The sequence below is a fragment of the Martes martes genome (genome assembly GCF_963455335.1).
Source record: "Martes martes genome assembly, chromosome: 1".
Taxonomy (NCBI): domain Eukaryota; kingdom Metazoa; phylum Chordata; class Mammalia; order Carnivora; family Mustelidae; genus Martes; species Martes martes.
In genome coordinates, this window is record NC_137888.1 from 152,502,077 (window position 1) to 152,524,563 (window position 22,487).

The 22,487-nt window shown below is 39.5% G+C and overlaps 1 protein-coding gene across 2 annotated transcripts in view; it reads right to left on the bottom strand.

Moving 5' to 3' along the window:
- ARPP21 (cAMP regulated phosphoprotein 21) overlaps positions 1-22,487 on the bottom strand; it is a 152,461-nt gene that overhangs the window by 80,508 nt on the left and 49,466 nt on the right. Inside the window, exons 7-11 of one of the 2 annotated variants that reach the window (XM_080797439.1) lie at positions 22,282-22,360; positions 21,572-21,631; positions 20,704-20,844; positions 6,449-6,557; positions 4,458-4,559 (exon numbers count right to left, since the gene is read on the bottom strand). In XM_080797439.1, coding sequence (XP_080653565.1) covers positions 4,458-4,559; positions 6,449-6,557; positions 20,704-20,844; positions 21,572-21,631; positions 22,282-22,360 — 491 coding nt within the window. The remainder of the gene's footprint in view (positions 1-4,457; positions 4,560-6,448; positions 6,558-20,703; positions 20,845-21,571; positions 21,632-22,281; positions 22,361-22,487) is intronic. The other variant, XM_080797440.1, reaches the window with a different exon arrangement.

Sequence of the window (22,487 nt, forward strand, 5' to 3'; positions counted from 1 at the left end):
AGAGTATTTCTCAATTTTTGTGCAAGGTCCTAAAGATTTATCTCACGATCTTTCCAACACAGTTTCATAAATAAGGCAGATATGGTTATGGGTTGTGATTCAGTAGTTGATGAAAATAAACTTTAAAAAAGTTATTAATATATCTTGCAAATTTTAATAGCAGAGAAAGATAAAATTGTCACAGTAATTAAGTGCAGTATTCAAAGCTGTCAGGTATATGCATTCTCAGATATAAAGGGCTCTTTTTTTTTTTCTTTCTTTTAAGGAGAAAATGGTTTTGCCTAATGGGTTACAGAATTCTCTCCCACACCCCACCCCCAATCCAGGTGACATCACATGCCCCTCTCAAGGGTTGTCACGGAAGATGGATCCCAGTGCATGCTGGGGAGACCACGGATGAACTCCTCCCAGAATCCCTATTTACACATGAACACCTCCCAGAATCCCTATTTACACATAAATATCTTTCAGAAACCATCCTCCAGGCAAAACATGTCTTTCTCAAATATATTGCTTTAGCAACGTAACCTTGCCAAAGCCAGCAACATTGCATTGAATTGATCATAAAATAAGCTGAAATTCTTGCTAAAGGAAACAAGAGTTTTAGTTCACATACTTCTGATTACAAAAATAGACTCATTTTTTATTTGAGAACTAAATTGTTGTGTGCCTTGACTTAATGACAACTTCATTCTCAAATAATAAATGTGCCTTATCTAAGGCTACTGTATTTAGATTATTTTCCTAGAAAATCCCCAAATAATCTGCATATTTTGATTGTGGACCTAAGTAAAAAACCACACATGCACGCACACATACACACACACCTTAGACACCAAGATACATGAGTAAAATATCCAAGAGCACCACTAATTTTAAAATAAATTTTGATTTTGCTGATGTGTAAGTACTGGGAATTATTTCTCTATAACTACTGTAACTTCATGTATAATAATAAAAAAAAAAACCTCTACATAAATATGTCACTATTTGAACCTGTTTGAATGACTCCACTCCTTAAATAATAATTGGCAAGGGAAGCTGCTTTTACTACCTCGGTTTTTAAATTACGAAGACACTAAATTAAAGGCCAGCTAAAAAAGACATTAGATGCCTGTAACTTAGTTTCCTTATGCTGGATTCTTTGCATCGGTTTTAAAATTGACTTACTATACTTGATTTCTTACTGTATGTACCTCAACAACGTAGGAAGTCCTAATGGTCATTTGGGAATCTGGAATTGTATAGATGACGACTCCCTAAAGTGTTCTCTCTTTATGTAAGTGGAAAGCAAGGTGTGTTGCTCTATGTACTCAAGGAAGTTCACATTGCTATGTTATGTCCCTGCATTTGCATTAATAGAAGACTCAGTAATATCCTGCTAACACATCATGGCCCCCAATGATTCCTCCCTCTCAGTATCCACAACCAAGGTGTTTTGTAGTACCTCCCCCAGTGTACCAGTTTGATCTGTGTGTCCAAACGAACACAGCAGGAGGGAAGGTATGTCAGCTCCAAGATGAGGTTACAAAAGCCTGTAGCTTCCATCTTGGGCTCTCTTTCTTTCTCTTGGGTCACTTGCTCTGGGAAAGCTAGTTGCCGGGTGACAAAGATGCTCAGGAGCCTCAGGAGAGGCCCACATAGTGGGAACTGAGATCTCCCATCACCCGCTAGGAACTGAGGCCTGCCAAAACCCATGCAGCTGAGTTTGGAAGCAGACAACCGCTCTGTTGAAACTTCAGAAAACCGAAGCCCCAGCTGATGGCTTGACCGTAACCTCACGAAAGACTGTGAGCCAGAACTGGCCAGCTAAGCCACCCTCTGCTTCCTGATCCCCAGAAACTGTGAGGTAACAAGCATCTTGTGTATCTGTTTTAAGTTGTCAAATCTGGAGATTTGGAATTAATAACAAAACCCAGGGAACACCAGCCTAATGACTGCATTGTTCCTGCAGAGTAGCAGTGCTCTGGACTGGACATCTTTTTTCCCCTCTGAGAAGGTGGCTCTTAGCCTTGCAAAAGCAACAAAAACTTGTAAAACTATGATAAAAAAATCAAGATCTTTACCTTAAAAAGTGTACCTACACTCACGCACATAATATTTTACAGATGATGTTGAGGAATTTGTTTAATCTCTGAAGCCTTTCAATGAGTGTACTCTGGGTACAGGATGCCAATTAAAAAAACCCAGCCCCAGGAGACCAGGGGGAAAAGTAGGGCCGAAAACAGACAGGTGTCTCACTTGAATTAATAACCCCAGAAGTGTTGGCCACCAAAGAGCTCATCACAGCAGCTCACACTATTCTACTCCTGCAGGGGGAAGAAGCCACAGCCTTCCGAAGAAGGATGCCAAATGATGCCATCAATTGGAAAGGCCACGACAATAGCTTGGCATTTAAGATTTCCCACGCTTCAGTCTACTTTTTTTTGTTGTTGTTGTTGTTTTTTTTTTTTTAAGTAAGCTCCACACCCAGCATGGAACCACATTAAGGGCTCAAATTCAGGGCCCTGAGATCAAGACCTGAGTTGAGATCAAGAGCCAAACGCTCAACGAACTGAGCCACCCAGGCACCCCTCGTCTGCTTTCACAGTCTTAAAAAATGTTAATTCAGCAGTTAGCTATGGATGCTTGAAAGAGCAACTTGCCTCTAATCTTTATTCTGGGACCCAGGTTCCTCGCTGTTGTTCTCCTTCCTAGGGCTGCCGGGAAATGCAATGTGTACAGGGAGACATGCTGACTCCTCCTTGTCTGGGATGACCTCTCTGTGCACATGAAGGGCGGGAGCAGCACAGGAGGCCTCCTCCTCACAGGCAAGCATCAAGATGCTTTTCCTGCCATCTAGCCCTTGAGTGTCTGACAATGTGGCCCTGCTTTGGGGGGGGGGGGGTGGCGGAGGCATAATGTTTGTCTGTTATCTAAGTGATTAGTATTTGCTTTTCAACACAACTCATTTATATATTTTTTGACTTGCCAGAATGAAAATCAGAGGGAAATCATGTGTGTGTATGTGTGTATGTAAGGCACGGGGAGGGAAAGATGGGGAGAGAGAAAGAAAAAGCATAAAAAATAAACTGACCTTCAGAAAACTCTCTCTCCATGAAGCTCATCGGACAGTTACATGCTGTCTCCCAGTCCACTCAGGGCACCCCTAAACTATCACGGTACAACAGAGCCTCTCTTTCCTTCATCCTTTTACCCAGGAAACACAATTAAAGCCTACCAGGTGTCAGACTATGCTTTGCACCACCAATAACTCTGACCATAAGAAAAGCCTATGTAGCCCACACAGCCACAGAATTTTCTAGAACTGCATGTGGACAGTATCCTTCAACAGCTTCCTCTCTCAGACTCTGCCAACTCCAGAGCTCTGAGCCAGATCATTCAGTCATTTAGGTTCTATTTCATTGTATCCAAGAAAGGCAACAAGAATCTAGAAAAGATGACAGAAACCTGTATCAACATGAAAGAAACGCACTGTTGGTGGAATTTGAATTTCTTCTGCAGCTTTATACTGAAGGATCCAGCAGGAGCCGGAGGACCTGGGAAACTGTCTTGGGCCTGAAACCTCCAAGGTCAGAAGGCCTTGTCCATGCTAAGCAGTGGAGTCTAGGTTTCTAGTTTGGCCTGGGAATGGCCTCCAGGCCAAATCACGATGGGAGGGAGGACGGCCCACCTACCCCAGCAAAGCCACAGAAGATCTGCACAAAGGAGCTCCCACCTCGACCTTTGCAAAGGGAAGGCTTCCAAATGATTTCATGGAATGGAGAAGCTGTGCACTGGCTTGCCCTTTTCGCTTTCTTGCATTTAAATTCAGCTGTTTTAAATCACTTTTTCAGTCTTATTCAGTTTAATAGCATTTTATTTTGGCCACAGTGGGTAAGAGGACAGAAAAATCCCCCACCACATTTTCTTCGCTGGGATTTGAACAAAAGAAATCATTTCATGATTATCCCCTTGTGATAAACTGCTCACAGACCTAATTTGATCTGAAGCTGAGGGGGAAGATGAGTATTATCCTTTAACTTTGATATAATAAAATGCTTGTGCTTGCTAAGAATGCAGAAAATTCCATGTTTATGTATGTGATTAACAGAGTCTCCTTCTTTTTTATGTGTCTTTCTTCTGCACAACGTTAGTGTTACAAAGACAACACTTGGCTGTCTGCGGGCTAATATAGATGTGAAAGCATTTTTTTCAAATCAGGCGACCTTGCTGCAGACTTAGGGTCTGTTTTACTGGGCCCTGATGGATCACACCTCCATTCCCCCTGAGGTCATATCCTAGGAAGGCACACAACCCTTGGCTCCTTGTCCATCACTTCCCTGAACCAGGTCCTCTTCCAGAAACACCTCTGGTGCGCTCGGTTCGATTTGTCCCTGGCTCCAGCTTCCTGAGTCCTGCCAGCTTGCTGTCTGGGGAAGGACGGCACTAAAGAGGCAATTAAAACAACTACTCACATCGTGTGCAAATATTCTCTCCCTCACTCTCTGATATTCCTCTTCTCTCTCTTCAATTGATTTACTTCGTCTGTCATCTCTAAATGGATGCATTCTGTTTTGCTGAACAGAAAAAAGAAATCAGTACGGTTATACAAGTTGAGCTGTTGGAAATCTGCAGTTAAGCAACTGTCAGCCGAGAATAATAAATGTTCACTTAAATAAATGGAGCATGAAGAGTCTCATTCCCTCTGGTCCCTAAGGAGGCTGTGCGGGTGTGTGTGGTGTGCGGTGTCTGTGCCTGACACGCAATAGCAGGTGTGTGCTGCTCCCTCTACCTTCTCCACTGGATGCCGGCAGTACAGCTGTTTCTAGAACGAAAGCACCTGGATGTGCCTCAGGTGTTCCGCCAGTTCAGCTATGACGTGGGTCACAGTGATGGACTCTGTCTCCTTTGCTAACCCGTGTGCTTTGGAGTCCTTAGACAAAGGCAGAAGGTTGAGGAAGTGGCTAATTCAAAGCGGCTAAGGGAAGACACGGCTCTGAAAACCTGGACACTAGAGACACAGAACAAGGGAACAGAGAAAATAATGGGCAGAAAGGAAACGGCGTCTCCACGTCTCCACGTCCTAATTTGTGTTTCTTCTTTACTCCATGACTGACTTGATACTGTGCTCTGCGTTTTTGCATGGATAGTAGAAACTAAGTTTGAAAAGCCTGTTGGTTGAGTAGGGTCAATGCCAAGGGACCTAAAGTAACAATCCAAAGAACCCAGCATGAGGACTGTTCTTCAGCCTCGCACCTGCACCGCTGCCTGCATCTCAACGACCCTCCCACCGTCTTCTTGCCGTTCCTCACAAAATTCTCTGCCTTAACCACGTTCATCCATCCATTCAACAAGCGCCCACTAAGTACACAACACAGGCATGTGGCTCGGAGTCAACGCGAGCTACTTGTCACTTGATGGTGGTGGCAGTCGGGGTAGGAAGAAACGAGATACAGATGATGAACAGGTTAAAAAAAAAAAAAGTACATCAGAGATGCACGTACTGGCTTCCAGTGACTCACTGAGAGTCATTAAAATAATAACTTGAGCGAGATGCCTATTGTCTTACCTTTAAGAATTCTAAAGTAAAGTCTATTTTCAAAAAATCTATTTTGATTGTCAGAGACACAAAGTGTAATTGTAATGGCATTGTATAACTCCCTGCTGTTCTAATTATTGCTGAACCTTTGTTTCTTTTGCCATTCATTAAGTTTTCTTCCTCATCACCCTGGATCCCACTCCCCACCCCCAATCTGGAGAAGAGGTTGAGCAGGGTCTCTCTACCCTTGCCCAGTAACCATGAATAAGGCTACTCTAGGACAACGTAAATGTTATGTCACAAGCATAACACACAAAACAGAGAAAGTTCCACTACAGTTCATGCAAAACAAGCACACAGTTTACATGGACAGTAGAACATGGGAGGGAGGAGGGGGAAGACTAAAACATGAACTCGATTCTTTTCTGTGGAGACTTATTTTAGGAGAGTTGCAAAATCCACCTGTCCTCACCATAACAAGGTTTGTTCTTTACAGCTACACCAGTTGGTCATCGGTCCGTATTGAGAATCCAGCTCAATTTGTGCACAACTGAAGGACAAAGCTGTAGGAGTGGAAGGACTGCCATAGTTACACAGACATCTGGAAATGCGATGACAAAGCTTTTCCCGACAGCTCCGGCCGGTGGCATCCCAACCCGCCCAACACATGCAGCGGAAACTGCGCCAAGCACCACCCATGCAGCCCAACACAGAGCCATGGCTGAAGCAATCAGGACACGTTCTCTTGGCTACCCACTGAATGCCAAAGGGGGAGGCGAGGGGGCAAGGAGGTTGGAAAGAGGACAGTCAGTATCAGAAGCCGGGGGGAGCTGGGGGAGGGAGAAGGGGACAACAGAACGACAAGAACATAAGTCAGCCCACCTTCAAAAACAACAACGTCAGCCACTCTCAAACTTGAGAACCAACCTGATTGTCTTCTTTATCAATACTAGAGTTATCTCGCTTCAAGATAAACCGCTTCTGGGATTCTTCACCTTTTTCATCTTTTAAATGTTCACAAAACCTTTGCTCTGGTCTGCCAGCAAAGTAAAACATATCAATAAAAAAGTTTGCGCTCCTGTTTAAAGTTATTTTCTTAGTGTTGTTTTACCCCCACAGTGGCATTCAACTCAAAAAAAACAAAACAAAACAAAAAAAAGTTACATGTGGTTTTGACGCTAGAATTGCCGGCATTATACAGGTAGGTAATAATATGTCACTTCACAGGTCTTGTTAGAATACCCTTTGTTGTTTGGAATTCAGAGTCCTGTTTGCCGAATGCTTCTCACCATGGCTGAAGTTTAAAAAACATTTTAAAGGCCTGAACGTAAATAGCGTATAGATGTTTTCTTTCATTATTTTGAACTCCATCACTCCTGAATTCAATCAGGTTCACATGTCAAACAAATGCGCATGTGTAGAACTTGGGCAGACCATATTAATGCACCAGTGTCTGTGGAGTAGGAGGACGGCTCCTGTCATATTGTGTCTCTCAAGAGCCATCAGAATCCACAGTGAGAGACAGTCATCTATAAATTCCTTCCCTCTTTCTCAGTGACAAATGCTCTGGAATCTGGCTCCAGTAGACTCTGACATCCTTGACCACGTCTTGTAAATCAGTTCAGTAATTGGGGAAACTGGACACATTTAGTTTAAACAACTTAATGGCTGATTAGCATGGGGAAAATGCTCCAAGCAGTTACACACTATTGATTAGTCAATTGATTTTTTTAGGTCCTCTTAATCATTTTGTATTATTACTGGAAAGAGCTCCATGTTCTTGTTAATTTCCCACACTCGTCACTGCATGCCACAGAACTCAATGAATGGCTTGGGCATGGGTTCATCCCCAGAGGAAGTGCTAAAATGTTTGTCCCAGGTTTAGAAGAAGTTGTAATTAATGACTCTCATTAAAGTGTCTCTGTCATGTCTGATTTATTACTTCTGAAGCCCAGTGGGTTTTCTATCTCTACTGGGTTCATTATGCATTCTGTTATTGGAAAGCTACTTCACAGCGTCTGTTGTTTAATATGGGTGACCAGTAATTAAGGGAATCTCATAGTTTCCTTCGAGCTCCCAAATAAGCAAACAGCATGTTGAAAACAAAGGAGTCCTTTAAGTGTATAGCTCAAATCCTGACGCGTCACCATCCTTTTCTCAAATACATGTACACAGATTATACTGATATTGGTGAGCAGACACTAACAGAAAATTGGGATAATACCAGTTACCGCTTCCAGAACTGTGTATAATTTTTGCAAAATGGTATCATTGTCTTACTCAATCCTTAACAATAGAACGCTGATGTAGGAGGAGCAAATATTTCATGCCTCTTTTACAGATCAAGAGACCATCCCTCCAAGAACCTTTTGACTCCCAAGTTTATAGATTTTCCCAGCAAGCCACAGGCATCAAACAGCCTATTCACATCCTTGCAGAGACGTGATTCGGTCTCTCTGCTTCCAAAGCACACAGCAGGCCAGAGGCCCTCCAGCCTCGCAATGAAGAACAAAAACCCCGCAAGACATCATCCGAAAGATCAATGGAGATGTTTTCCACCAAAATTAAAATGTAAAATATGATACAACAAACAATCCGCAAGTGCAAATATGACATTTGAAAATCAGAACACTATAGGAACAAAGTAAACTCGTACTTTACAGCGAAAAGGCCATTTCCAGTGGAGAAACTAAATGTGTTTCATGTGTCGCATGCTCACAGCACACTTCTTATTCCACTGGATAGTCTTATAATGTTAGCGAGTGCTGGCAGGCCACTGTAAAAGATAACAATTCTCCAGGAATTTTTTTAAAACCTCCTAACGTTTTCAACCAATACTTAGATGTTACCTTTTTTTTTTTTTTTTTTTTTGGGTTAATGTAGCGGGTGAAATGGGGATATCAGCTTAAATACAAATGGTAATTGCATCAATGCTAAGTAAGGCTCTTGGAATGTACAGAAACTCCACAGTCTGGTGAATTCTAGTAGATAAAATGCTTTGCTTGCTGCTAAGTCTACAGATCAATTTCTTGTAATTGTTGCTAATCATCTGTAACTGTTCATTTGGACATAAAGTGGTCTGGAAATGTGAACCTTTTGATTCACGAGCAGGTGAATTTGCTTTAGACTAACTTCTTCTTTAAGAAGAAAACTGCTTTGAGATTTCAACATAGTAACCAGGGTGAGAATGTGAGCTCCATATTGGTAGAGACCTTTAAATACTTAATTCTTAGTGCCTAGAACGGTGCCTAGAATATGGGAAGGATTTGGTTGAATAAATAAATTAATCAATGTATGAATGAATGAAATTTTAATAGAGCTGTTTAGGAATCACTGTATTTTAGGGATGGGTCGAAGAGTCACTGAATAAGATATGCAGTCATAAATATTTAAATTACAAAACAACAAGAAAGAGTTTGGTTAATAGAATCAGAAAATCAAATTTAGAACATGAGGAAGGTCTTTAAAAATCAAATTAATGCTTTGGTTCAAGTTGACAAAAAATAATCATGTTACTTTAAAAAAGTTTTTAAAATTTGAGAGCATTTTGGGAAAAGAGGTAGAAATGAGAATCTGTTTTTGGGTTTTTTTTAGTTTTGGAACTTCTCAGTTTAAAGTGTTATAGCTACAAGAGCTGTTCAAACATTATTTTTGAAATTTCATTTGCATTTCTTCATTGTGCTGGCTTATTTGTTTTTCATAGCAGGACATACTTAGGAAAAATACATCTATCTCATAAGAAAAGAATAGTCAAAGGAGCTTGTCCTAATCAATAATGTAAATGTGATTCAGAGCAAAAGTATTTTTTGTTCTGATACATACTATGCAAAGTGCATTCTCCATAACAGCTTTTCAAAAATATCTTGTTTAAATTTTTTTTCAGACTTTAGAACCTAAGAGTTGAAAGTAACAGTCCCCTCATGATTTCCTGAAAATATTTAAGTGAATGCAAAATAACCATTTGAAGTTTGTGTAAAAGGAGAAAACAACAACAACAAAAACTAGTAAGATTGTTCCAGGTTGATTTTATCGAGAATTATCTATTACTCTAGAGCTAAAGGGCAATTTGCAGTTTAACTCATGCAAACTAAAGTATACAAATGAAGTACTGCGTGTGATTGAACTACAAATTACTGGTAATGCACCATTATATTAGAGCTTTTAAAAAGCCTTTTCACCAGAAATTTAACATCATAGCAATGTTATTTCTTAGCCGTAAAATGAATGGAGCTGAAGTAATATGTTATGGACCTTTATTTAAAATGGCAATGAATAACTTTCAGTGTATCAAAATGAGGATGTAACTCTAAGACAAACTCCTCCAAGGTGCAAAATGTCATGGTATTTATTCAATTAACGATAACTAGAGTTGACTACATACGTATCTCATAGTCATGCATGACATGTCTGATTGCTTTCTCCTGATGGACTCTATTCCATGAGGTAGTATTTCTAGCTTTCTCTCTATCAACATCAAGAAGCAGAGAAAAGAGCTTTAATGTTTCTTCTTGATGAAAGATAGTTTCTTCTTCTGAAAGCACAATTTGTAGTAGGTATCTATTGTAAAACTCATCGTTCGTGTGTGGTGAACAGTACTGGCATTTCCAGTCAGTGTCTTGGTATCTCCAATCAAACCTCTGAAAAATCAGAATTAAGTCCTCATTGTTCCTCATTAGACACAGCTCAAAGAACTGAGAGGCAGTGTGGCTAAGTGAAACCCTGAGTAATGCATTCAAACTCTCTCTTATAGTTAATCTGTTACAATCTTAGGGTTTTTTTGCCCCCTTGAAGCTTAAAATAAATGAACACTCCTTATTATTATAAAAATCTTTTTTCATCTAGAAATATTACCACCAGGTTCTTGAGACCAAATTTATTAGTTTTCTTCCAAATAGTTAAGCCTAATCCCCTTTCTCCCCATATATACACAGATGAAAAATTCAATTCTACTAAATATGGACAGGCTCAAATGGAAGCCTTTGAATTTCGTGTCGAATAACTGAAAGTCCTCGATATGCATAAGTATCTTAAAGAAAGGTTTCTGTGCACAACAGGATAAAGTATTTGGATGGTGTAAGACATCTATCAAAAATATTTTAATAGTCAAACATATTAGGCTATCCTAAGAAGCACTGTTCCCTTAGCACTTTTAAGTTTTCAATTAAAATATTTATAACTGATGTCTTTTATTTAAAAAAAAATAAAGTCCTACATTCTTCTTCAAGTATTTTGCAACTTCCCCTACAATTTGGTCATTTTATATCATTTCATTGTCTCTTACATGAGACCACATCTTACAAACCCCATATATGCAGAGCTATGTATCCAACTTCCTTTGTTAGCAGCTTTCAAACTCACATTCTTAATTTTCCAACCTTTGACAAATTCATCTTATTCTTCTCTGTCTTGATTGTACCACGTACATAACAGAGACGTGCCAGCTACCAGGGGACTTGATCTTGACCCTCCTTTAACCTAAGGCTACTCATGAGCAGCAACAAAATGAAGCATAATACTCAAAGACAACAAGTTCTATAAGGCATCTCCTCTTACTGGTGCCAGCACCCTGGAAAGCAGGCTATGTGCAGTAAGAGCCTTGAAAGGGTCAGTCTACTTTGACAAAGAGATTCCATTTCCAAGATTGAAGCCAAAGAAAATAGTAACAAAAGGATATATGGTGTCATCTTTCAAGACAGCAAAACAGTGGAAATCCATGGTGGTCTGATTAAGTAGCTTAAAATAGCTCCATATATAATATGCAGCTTTGTAAAATGATATCCAAGGCTACCGACTAGTATAGAAAAGTGAGGTCTAAAAGGATATACTATAATCACATTCATGTTGAAAGTATCATGTTTAATAAGAAAAATGACAGTAGTTTTCTCTGAATAGTGAAGTAATGGGCAACTTTAACTTCTAGCTTCTTATATATTTTGATTATCATAATAAATAGCATTTTATAACAACAGATAATAAATGCTATTAGTTTAGAAATATATGAAACCAATTGAACAACCTACAAGGGGCTTGTATATAATCATTGAATTGTGGACAACTAAAATATTCTTATCTTTTGAATATTTTCTTTCATGTTCTTTATTATTTTATGATCTAAAGTGGATATTTGGTTGTTTCATTTTGTCAAAAAAATTATCCTTTTTATCGCTATGTCCTTGTAGATCAAAATGTATACAGACTTGCATTTACTAATGATACTCTAATGATAATAACTAAGTGATAGTGTTTAATCTCAAGACTTTTTTGTCCTCCTTAAAGGGAGATTCCAAATAACAATGATACAGAAAAAAGATAAGAAGGATGAGGGGGAAAAAGAAGGATAAATTATTAAATTTAAAAAAGAGAAAGAAATCCTATGCATTCAGACCTAGAAGGTTTTATTCTGTGTTTGTGAATTTGGCTATTTTTGAACAGTACTGAGCATGATTTTGACAACAATACCAAAGAGGTACACACATCAGATGGATCCACAGCCTGACAAAACCAACACGTTTCTACAAGTTTACTTATAAATCGAGAATTTCTACAAATGAAAAAAAAATATATTTTTTAAAAGGGCTAGATTAAAAAAAGGGGGGGCTAGATTATCACTGACCTTTTCTTTCCTTAAATTCTCCATCATTCCATTTCAATATTACATGAACAGTAAAAGGCAGTAGCATTAATATATGCAATGACGAAAGCTCCATTCCCCTCAACGCACAATGCATTTGAATAATCCAATAGCTTTGTATAAAATGGATGTGAACCAGCATACTAAATTTAACATAGCAGTAGTTTTAATAATTAAACAAAGTTTTAAACAACTCCCATATAAACGCTGGAAAGAGGGCCTAAAAAAGTTTGTCTTTTCAAAACATGCATTGTGGCGTCTTCTCAGCTCTGCACCTTACTAAATGTGTACTTTTTGCAACAAAGGTGTTGTTTGGTTGTTTCATTGTAAAATTGGAAGGCAAGAATGATTCTTAGAGTGCTTGGGAGGATCAAGGAGATACAAGATAATGCAAGTTAAGTGTCAAGCCCAATGTCAGTGAAGCACTCCACAGATGTTATAAGCCATCATTACCATTGTTCGCATCTTTCTGAGTGGTCACAATCTGATGGCAACCCCCAACGAATACTGAACCAACATTTACATTAGTGTTGAGTTGAATTAGGATAAATCCAATCTGCACTATAATATTCAAATAATGGTTTGATTCATGAGTTCCAAATGAAGCAGTAACAATTGTCTGAAAGTAATGTTTTCTTTGGAAACTGCTGAATGTGATTATTGTTTCTTGGCATGAAAAGCTTTTTGCTTACATGTTACAACACTGTGTATAAAAACATTCCATTTATGCTCATATGCAAATATAGTATCTCACTTGCTGAGAAGGTCCAGAGTGATCCGTGTGCTTTAACTGAGAGAGAATGACTAAATGTTTTTTGTATGTGTACAGAAATGCTGTTTTGTTTTGTTTTTTCATTTTCCTGGTTTAGAGGGCAGGCGGGTGGTGGGAAGCAAGGGCTGTGTTCCCCTGGGAGCGCTGTGTTAGCTAGAAAGCCTGGGAGGTTGGAAGGAGTACAGCTACGGGGTAAAACGCAGCAGGAGCGCATGTACTTCTTGTAGATTCCAGTTTATTGTTTGAAGATTGGTACCAATTATTAAAATCTAGAATTTAAGTATGTGATTCAGTGGAAACCAGACACCTTCGACCAGTACAACACAACTTCTCTTTCTACTGTATGACTAACTCTACCTTCCCTAAAGCTCTGATAACATGCCCATGGCCTCTCTAGTCTCAGAAGTCTCAGACCAACAAGACACAAGAACTACATCAAGAAGACCAGCTCTCCAGGGCACCTGGGTGGCTCAGTGGGTTAAGCCTCTGCCTTTGGCTTAGATCATGGTCTCCAGGTCCTGGGATCGAGCCCTGCATCTGGCTATCTGCTTAGCGGGGAGCCTGCTTCCCCCTCCCTCTCTCTGCCTGCTTTTCTGCCTACTTGTGATCTCTTGTCTGTCAAATAAATTAATAAAATCTTAAAAAAAAAAAAAAGAAAAAAAAGAAGACCAGCACTTCATTAGATACAGCCAGACCCACAACTTCAAGTATACCTAAAGAGGCCCAAGGAGCTGAAGTGACTGACACCCCTACAGGTGGATCTAGAAGCAAGAAAGGGAGAACTCTGCAACTTGGTCTCACTCTGCTGCTTACAGCAAGCAGAGCTACAGGGGAAGCAACCAAGTTCTAGCAACATTGCTTCCTCCCAAACCATTGCACATTTGGGATAATACTATATGTGGTATATGTGTGTATAGTGAACCCTTCTCCAGCTGTCCCAACCCGTATGACACAGATCATATATTTACACACACGCACACTCAGGTGTGTGAGCACACACACACACACAGTGCTGATCAAAAATACCTTGGTTCCTTAAGTAAACAATAAACAGAAGAAGGACATGTTCTATAGCCTACAGTTCTTTTGTTCAAAGCACAACACTGACCATCAAAGATACCCTTTTCACTTGGCACCGTCTGAGAACTGGGTTTTGTCTTACTTCTACATATGCCAGGACAGTTTTTAATCTAGTGTGTTCTGGAGTTTTGTTCACATCACAGTTTTAACCTCTACCCTGATATTACCATCGTTTCATTGAGTTCCCTGTTCAACTTTAAAAAAATAACGAAATGCAAATTAGGATTTTGTAAGGAAACCAAGGGATAGAGTTTGGTTTTCTTCCTGCTGTTTCATCCTCGTGGAGTAGTGATTCTATTCACATTAGTGCTTGTTTCCCTGACCTGAGGAGAAGGGTCACGGCTGAGGCAGGAGCAGCAAATTACAGTCTTGGATCTTCCGTGGGAGTGGACTGAGTAAGATCAAGACACGAATCTCAGTTTTTCTCCTGTAAAATGGTCTAGCTTTATCTACCTCAAACATTGTGAGCTACATAGAGTATGAGTTATTTAAAAGAATCATCACTCCATGGGGAAGCTCTTTTAAGAGAAAGTTACATGACAGATTCTAATGTTCTGGAAGGACCATGCATGTTTGATTTCCAAAATTAAGTGGGAAATCATCCATGCAACACTCCATGGCCATAAATAAATTCAAGTAGGGAACGGAGCACAGCAAACTTCTTTTCTCTCCTCATGATGTATTTTTGAGACTTACCTATCTCATCTACAGGGTGCATCTTCCGAGGTATTTGAGAATAATTATATGAGAAAATGCAACATTTGCGAGAAATGATACAGAGTTCGACCAATGTTAACAAATCAGTCTTACTTTGAGCCTGAGTATTGATTAAAGGACTAGGTTGTCTGTTCAGTAAATAAAGCTTCACGGCTTTGCTGAGAACAATGTGATTCTTAGGTTTCTGATCTTTGGCTTTGAGTCGGATGCTTTTCAAGTCTATTCCTACAAAACGTGTGGAGTAAATTTACCATGTTTAGAAATAACAAGATGCCAACCAACCACTCATAGATTTCCAAGAGGCACTTAAATAAATTGATGCCTGATCCTCTTCAGAGGGTCATTAAGCAAGAAGCAGTGTCGGGATGCTGCTGGGTTTACTGACGGTGCTATTCACACACCCCACCAAAGGAAAAGAAATAGAATCCATGTGGGAGGGAAAACTTGGGGTTTTAGTTAGTTAGTTAGTTAGTTCGTTAGTTTTGTTCTAAATACCCTGGATCATCTGCAGGGAGTGAAATCCTCAAGAGTCAAAACTGAGCAGAACAGGCATCCATTGTGGCTCTAACCCCCCTCTCTGTGTCTGCTGCTGGGTGGCTGGAAGGTCCCACAGTGCTACCTCTTAGTGCAAAACTTATCCATCACTCCAAGGATTCCCAATAAAGTCAACTAGGTTCAACTGCGTTCACCAAAGAGAAATTTATCATTCTTGTGATTTACCAAATAGCTAGCTCAATTAATTATCCTTTCTGGAACAAAGAAACAAGCAAACTATGGTCATCACTACTTAGGTCCACACTGCTCAAGAATCCAAGCAATTGTGGTCTCTTAAGGTGTAGGCCCAAATATCCGCCTTTGGGTCACTATTCTTATTTCATGGTTTCTGAGGCCTGGGAGCTCTCTCTCCCAGGGGAGATGTCATTTCCTTCTTTGCTCTGCACTCCACCAAGAGTAGGGGATTTGAGGCAATGACAGTGGGCGGGTGCCAAAGTCAAAAGAAAAAATATTCAAAAGATGACAACCTTCTAACATGACAATTATCTGGGACTAGTTAAACAGTTACTCTGACATATGCAAAGACATTCAAATACATATGGGACTCTTTGCCTATGACTGATCTTGGCCCTTTGGAAAACACTAATGCAAGGAGATGGTTTCAAGCCTCTAGATGATACCACCTGAGCATATATCCTTTCTCTAAGATGGAAAAAGGCAGACAAAGGTGGAAAAAAAATCATCTAATAAAAGAATAATGGGCTGTTTGGGGCTAAACACCTAGAAAAGTAAGCAAAAGACAAAGTGGAGATCAGAAAGACAGACAAAGAGAAGGGCAAAGCTTCTTATGTAAAAATAGATTCATATATTTGTAATATTTAAATATTTTTTATAAAATCATTGTTCATATTTTTAGCCTCAGTCCTTAAAAAAAAAAAGAAAAAAGACAACAGTCTAGAGAGTAAGTACATTTTAAATATCACTCGCAGTACCAAATAACACAACCCCTTTCCGGATTCCCAAGGGGCTCATTTGGTGCTACCAACTAATCTGACACTTAACAGAATTCCAACAGAAGAAAACTTAAAGGTGTTACAGAGTGAAACATATTTCTGGCAACACTGGGGGGAAAGAGGGAAAAACTAAAGGTGATAGAACATAACAGGGTAGGTCTCAGCTCAAAAACCGCCTTTTGTCATTTCAGCAATAGGCAGTGATTCTAATGAGGGGTATCCCCAGCTATTCAGACCCAATTTGTGGACCAACAGGTGTGCTGGGAGGCTCCAGCTGACACAGACTGTTCTTACCCGGGCTAGCTCGGAGAACCAACAAGGTTGCGGTGCCCGAGGGTCAGGTGACTTCCTTGTCAACTCTCTACAGTACCCAGGTTTGCTCAGAGGAAGCCTCCTTCCTGGAATGTCTCCCACAGGAGCACAGCTGGCATTTCCTACTCCCTCTGGACCACTGTATCCTTTAACCCCACCCAACGTGCTTGTAGCTCTGGCATGAAACTACAGATTTGGACCGCTGGCTTGCCTGTAGCAGTAATTTCCTAATAACACAATAGGTAGATTTACATCCTACACTGACATTATTGGTAAGTGTAGCTTTTTCATTTTTAGGGGAAAAAAAGATTGGAGTAGAGTAAAGCAAGGCAGAAATTGAACTGAAATCATCCCCCTACCAAAGATCACATCTTGGGGTAGTGATAAACACAGAGAATGCAGGAAGATCTATCAGATTGTGGGAAGTATACATTATTTACCAATACCATGGAGTTCATCTTCAAAAATATCTCCCCTTCCCCCTGGGCCCACTCATTGCTCCTTGTCAGACAGCAAAAGATTTCAAAGAGGTGGAATTCCCAACCAATCCAGGGAACCTTGTTGAGGAGCTTGCTCAAGATGTTCTGAGTATTTTTGCTCTAAGAGAGTTAGGTTATTTAAGAAAATTGTTCTCGGCATTTAACAAACCGACTTGGATCCCAGCCATGCTAATCATTGCTTCTCTCTAAACCCAAAATGGAACCTGAGTATGTGCCTCATTCTCTGCTTCTGTAAAATAAGGCTCTAATTACTTAGGTTGTAAATATGCTTTCAGGATTAAATGAAATAATATACATGAAATAAGAGGTAAAGTATCCAGTGTGATGAATAATAAGTAGGTAACATTCTTATATCACTTAAGTAATGGAAAAGTCAGTCCTTGAACAAATTTTTTTCCATCATGAAGGACACATATATTTTATCTAAGGATATTAGAGAAGATACTAGAGGAAAGTAAATTATACACACACAAATATAATCCTCACAGGGTATTGTCATGAGTAAATGTTTGAACCTCATGTGAAACTATTCTCTCTCAGGCCAAAACTTAATATTCTCAAGTCACATTGTATAATTACTTGAACTGTTTATAATCTAGAAAAGCAAGGATTCTGGGAAATAAATTCTGGCCATTTTGTTGCTGAGAGACATCCACATCAGAGAATGAATGTCACTGAAGAAGAAAACTTAAAAATTATATTAAAGCATGCTTTCTCTCTGGCAGCCCTTCAGCTCATTTTTGTGTCCTCCAGCTGCATTTTTCTACATTTCGCACAGCTACGGTGCCATTTAAATGTGCACCTTCATGCCTTTGCACTAAAGTGGCATCAAACTCTATACCCCGCAAAGGTAGTTCCAAAACACAAAAGCTATGAGGAGCCATCTGAGGACTTTCCACCTCCGCCTCCCTCCTTCATAAAAATGGAAACAGTTCCATGTGATAATATATCTATTATAATATATCTGTTACTGTTGTCCCCATGGCCATCACATGCCAACTGCTGAGAATGTGACTCTTGAAATTTTCGGAGAGCCATTGAGAATGAAGACACCCAAGACTTACACAACATGTTCTGAACAGAATGTTCCATTTCAAACTTCAAATCCAAAAGTACATGATCACAAACTTTTAACTGGTAAAATGCTCTTAAACGTACAACTTTCTACTGAACAACCATGCTCCTTTGCTAAAACTGCCAGCAGTGATTCATGTTCTGAGGGTGTGAACAGCCACTCCAATGGTCAGAAAGGTGGCCAGGACAGAACAGCAGGACGTGACAGCTCTGGGTTGAACATTAGTAAGCTCAACTCTTCAGGAAATGCCTCAAAAGTCCATGATCTACAGTCATTTGCCTCTTTGTTTAGGCGTGGTCTGACCTACGGAGCAGGGCAGAGGGTGTGTGCAGGGACAGGCATGAGGAAGAGATTGAGCCAGTGCAGGCCCTCCCATTGTAGCAACAACACTGGAAGTGTTCTCTGCACGTGCCCTCTCTGGCTCTTCCGGAAGGCATAAACAGGAAGCGTCCATTTAAAACTGGTTATTTGGAAAACGAAAAACAAAAAACAAAAAAAGCTAGTGTTCTCCTGGAAGTGAAGTCTAATAACAAGGTAATAGGATACCTGTTAGCCAGAAAATGAAAATTTTAAGGGATAGATTATATCCTTCAGCAGTATTTGGAAACTTGCAAGAATCCCACAAGTTCAAACAAGAGTTGCTCAATAGAACTTTCTGAAACAATGGCAATATTCTATGTATGTTCTGTCTCATATGAGCACTTGAAATGTGGCTAGCCTGACCAAGGAACTGAATTTTGAAGCTTAAATCTTATTTAAATTTAATTAATTTAAGCCAAATGTAAATAGCAATATGCAGCTAGTGGCTACTATCCTGGACATTGCAAATTTAGAATCATCACTCAAAGTTTCCTGAGAGTCTTTACATGGTGCTTAATTTTCTCAAAAACCACTCTACCCAGAAACAGGTATCAAACATGTGCGCTAATATTGTGACCACGGGATTACAAAATTAATGTGAATTAAAATTCATGCACTATCTCTACTAGTTGAGCCTATATCAAACAACATGCTTGATCTATGGGCTTTTCGATATCTGTTATGGCCTAAAGAGAAAAAGAGGAGAAAAACAAATGAGAAAAAAAATTGTCCATTGCTGGTCTATTTTGCAATCAGTGTGTCCCCGCACTTACAGTATCTGTAAGTCATAAGAGAAACCAGGATGCAGAATGAAAACCAACAACAGCAACAGTGAGGAATGCTTGATGGAGAGGGAACATAGAAAGGATTAAAAGACAGTGACCTTTCATTCCTGTGACAGATGAAAATAGGAAGTACATGTGCCAGCAATCAGATAAAGTGGGAGGCTGATAAATTTTAAAACGTATTTTTGCCAGCACAGTAGAATGCATCCATGGGACCCTATAATTCCGAAGCTTCGAGGGCCCTTAAATATCATCCACTTCAAACTCTCCTGTAGATAAATAAATAATTGGAAGCCCGGAGAAGCGAAGAGCTCAGTGTCCCTGAGATGACAGCCCAGCTCCATCCCAGATACCTCAGTCTGTGTTCTCTCCACTACAACCTTCACTGTGGTTTTGGTGAACACAGACCGAGCCTTGAGTAGAGAAAGAGCTTCATCTCTAGCCCTACGTGTCCAGCCTCGATGGCAAGCTGGTGAGCAGAAAATAAAGGGTTTGAAACACACTGCTCTGCTAGACACCAACGCTCTGTTCACTAGCACAGCAGTCCTAAACCCCATGCAATTTACACAACTGACCAAGACCACTATGGAAAAGAAATTACAATGCACAAATGTTTTAAAAGAATGCTTTGCATAGCGACAGTTTTTCGGTTTAGCATGTATTTGCTATAAAAGTGGCTTGCACTATGATCAAAGCATATGTGCCTTTAAAAGAGCCAGGTCCAAATTTCCAAAGCAAATGACTTCTCAATTGCTTTTGGTGACTCATCAGGACGTGAAAAGATACTAAGATAGAAGCAAACAATTATTTTAAGGAGCAAAAACAAATAAACATCTTCTTTTTAGAGCTAGAACTTAGATATCTAACTCAAAATTCTCCTTTTACAGGTAAAACAACAACAACAAAACAAAACCGAAATAGCAGATTTTAACTGACTTGTTTCAAGTCACACAGAGAGTAAGTAAAAGAATTGGGACTTAAGGAGCAGGATTTCTGTCTCTGGGTGCACAGCTCTTTGTTCCTCTAGAGACCACAGTAAGACAGAGCTCTACAAACCAGAAAAAGAAAAGAAAAGGATAATTATCCTGTATATGTCATTGCTGTTTTCAGATGTCTGTTTTTTTAATTTGAGTTATACTTTGACATAAAATGTCCCATGCTTTTTTTCTGTAATCACCTAGAGTATCGATGGAGAAAAGAAAATTATGTTTCAGGGGCTATGTTAAGAGATCCAGGAATAAACCCACTTTACAGCCCAGATTTTATAAACTTTTCCGATCTTCAGATAATCTTCTGCAGATAAATGCCACACACAGCTGATAAGTGCAAGAGATAAATAACACTGCACATTTTAAATGTCACGTACTTTGAATTTTATAACATGCTCTCATAAATGAATCCATAAGAGAAAAAATGCGAAAGAAATATGGTGATGGGCTTACATTCTTGTGTTGCTGGTCTTGTTGATGATAACAGATTTCCCTGTTTGATCCACATTGTGATCCAGCCCAAAGTAAGCCGCCACCCGATGGACAAGCATCCTCTGATAGGATGACATCTGAGGGAACTTTTTATAATGATTACTGGAAAGGAATACAAGAAACAGTGCAATCAGCATTTGCGTTTCTGGCCTGTAGGACCGTCTATAGGTATGCACACAAACCCATTCCTTTGTCATCCAAACCATGAAGCTTATTTCATCTGTGCCATCACACATCCTGTCCTCATTTCTAGACAATTTTCCACTTATGATGGATTTATCGATTAAGCTACACTAAGTATCTTTGTTTCCCAGTTGCACATTCCTCGCAGCAAAGAGAACTTAATGTCTGTTGGAGAGTATCCTGTTGTAGTCCATGATACCTTATCAACGGAGCTAGGCTCAGGACAAATGATATGACATAGTATGTGACTGCAGATGTCTATCTGGAGATGTGTCATTACACGGTTTACGCTGAAAGCAGCATAATTATGACCAGGCATAACTGACTGCAGCCAGCTGGAGCCCATTAAAAAACTATAATAAAAATGAAAAGGGTTGCTTCTTGTCACAGCTACTCTATGCTAATCAGCGGCCCCCTGTTTATAGCCATTTTGTCAGGAATTTAACAAGCAGGAGCACACATGGTCCAAGCAACAATTCCCATCAATATATAGCTTCTAATCCTAATAGCGTCTCCATTTAACAAATCAGCAAACATATTAAATAATGTTTTATCTATTCCTAAATCTTTCCAGAATGAATAATTAAACCCAAATACCAAACTAAGGCACATCGTATAAATTAATCAGCACTGCAGTATAACATACTTGTTGTCACCAATGAAATCAATAATTTCCTGCTCCATTTTCAAGAGTATCATCCTGTCCCTGCAAAATAAATGTTAAAATGAAAAGGGTTGAGGCACTTGCCATTCCCAAAGACCTAAAAAGTTCATTTGCACGCCTGAAAAAGGTGGGTTAAGTGTATGTGATGAAACATCTTTACTTAACTCTTCTCTAGAGGATGCTGTCCATATGCACGTGGTTTCTTTCTACTGAAGATTACTTCCCATCTCACTTGTTAAGTATTTTGTAATGTTAAAACTTCTGCAGTTTTAATGTTAATGACGATACATAGGTGTCAAGCTCATAAGACACATCAAATGCATCGTTTATTTTAACTTAATAGGAAACTGGAGCAAAGTCAAGCCCCAGTAAATACAGAACTGCAGTAGAGAATGATCGGTTTATTTGACATTGACTCTCATTCTCTATCTTTCTCCCCTTAATCAGTATCTCTTTGTGACCAGGAAAGAAGGCCCTGCAAACTATAATTTATTCATTGGGTAACTACCCAGGAACTAAGACTATCTATACACAGTAAACATGCAAACTACTATATATACGTAAGAGATAGTTTAAGACATTAGAAAAGGTGCCTTCACTGTACATCTCTATACTTAGACGTGCTCGGACTGATGACTTTGCAATATTCTACTTGACTCTTCTAAAAATACGAGGTTTATTTAATAATTTACCTGGTATTATTCTTTAATGTGTTAATCAGAAACTCATGCAAGTCTATGCCAGTAGAATCCGTGTACTCTTGGCTGCAATCTGAAACAGATAGTAGGAGGGGACGGTCAGGAATGAAGGTGGGGAAGTGGGGTGGAAAAGGTTCCCCTCTTGCTGGGTAAATCTGAGGTAAAACTATTGGCATGAAGGTACACGTTTCAAAAATAGC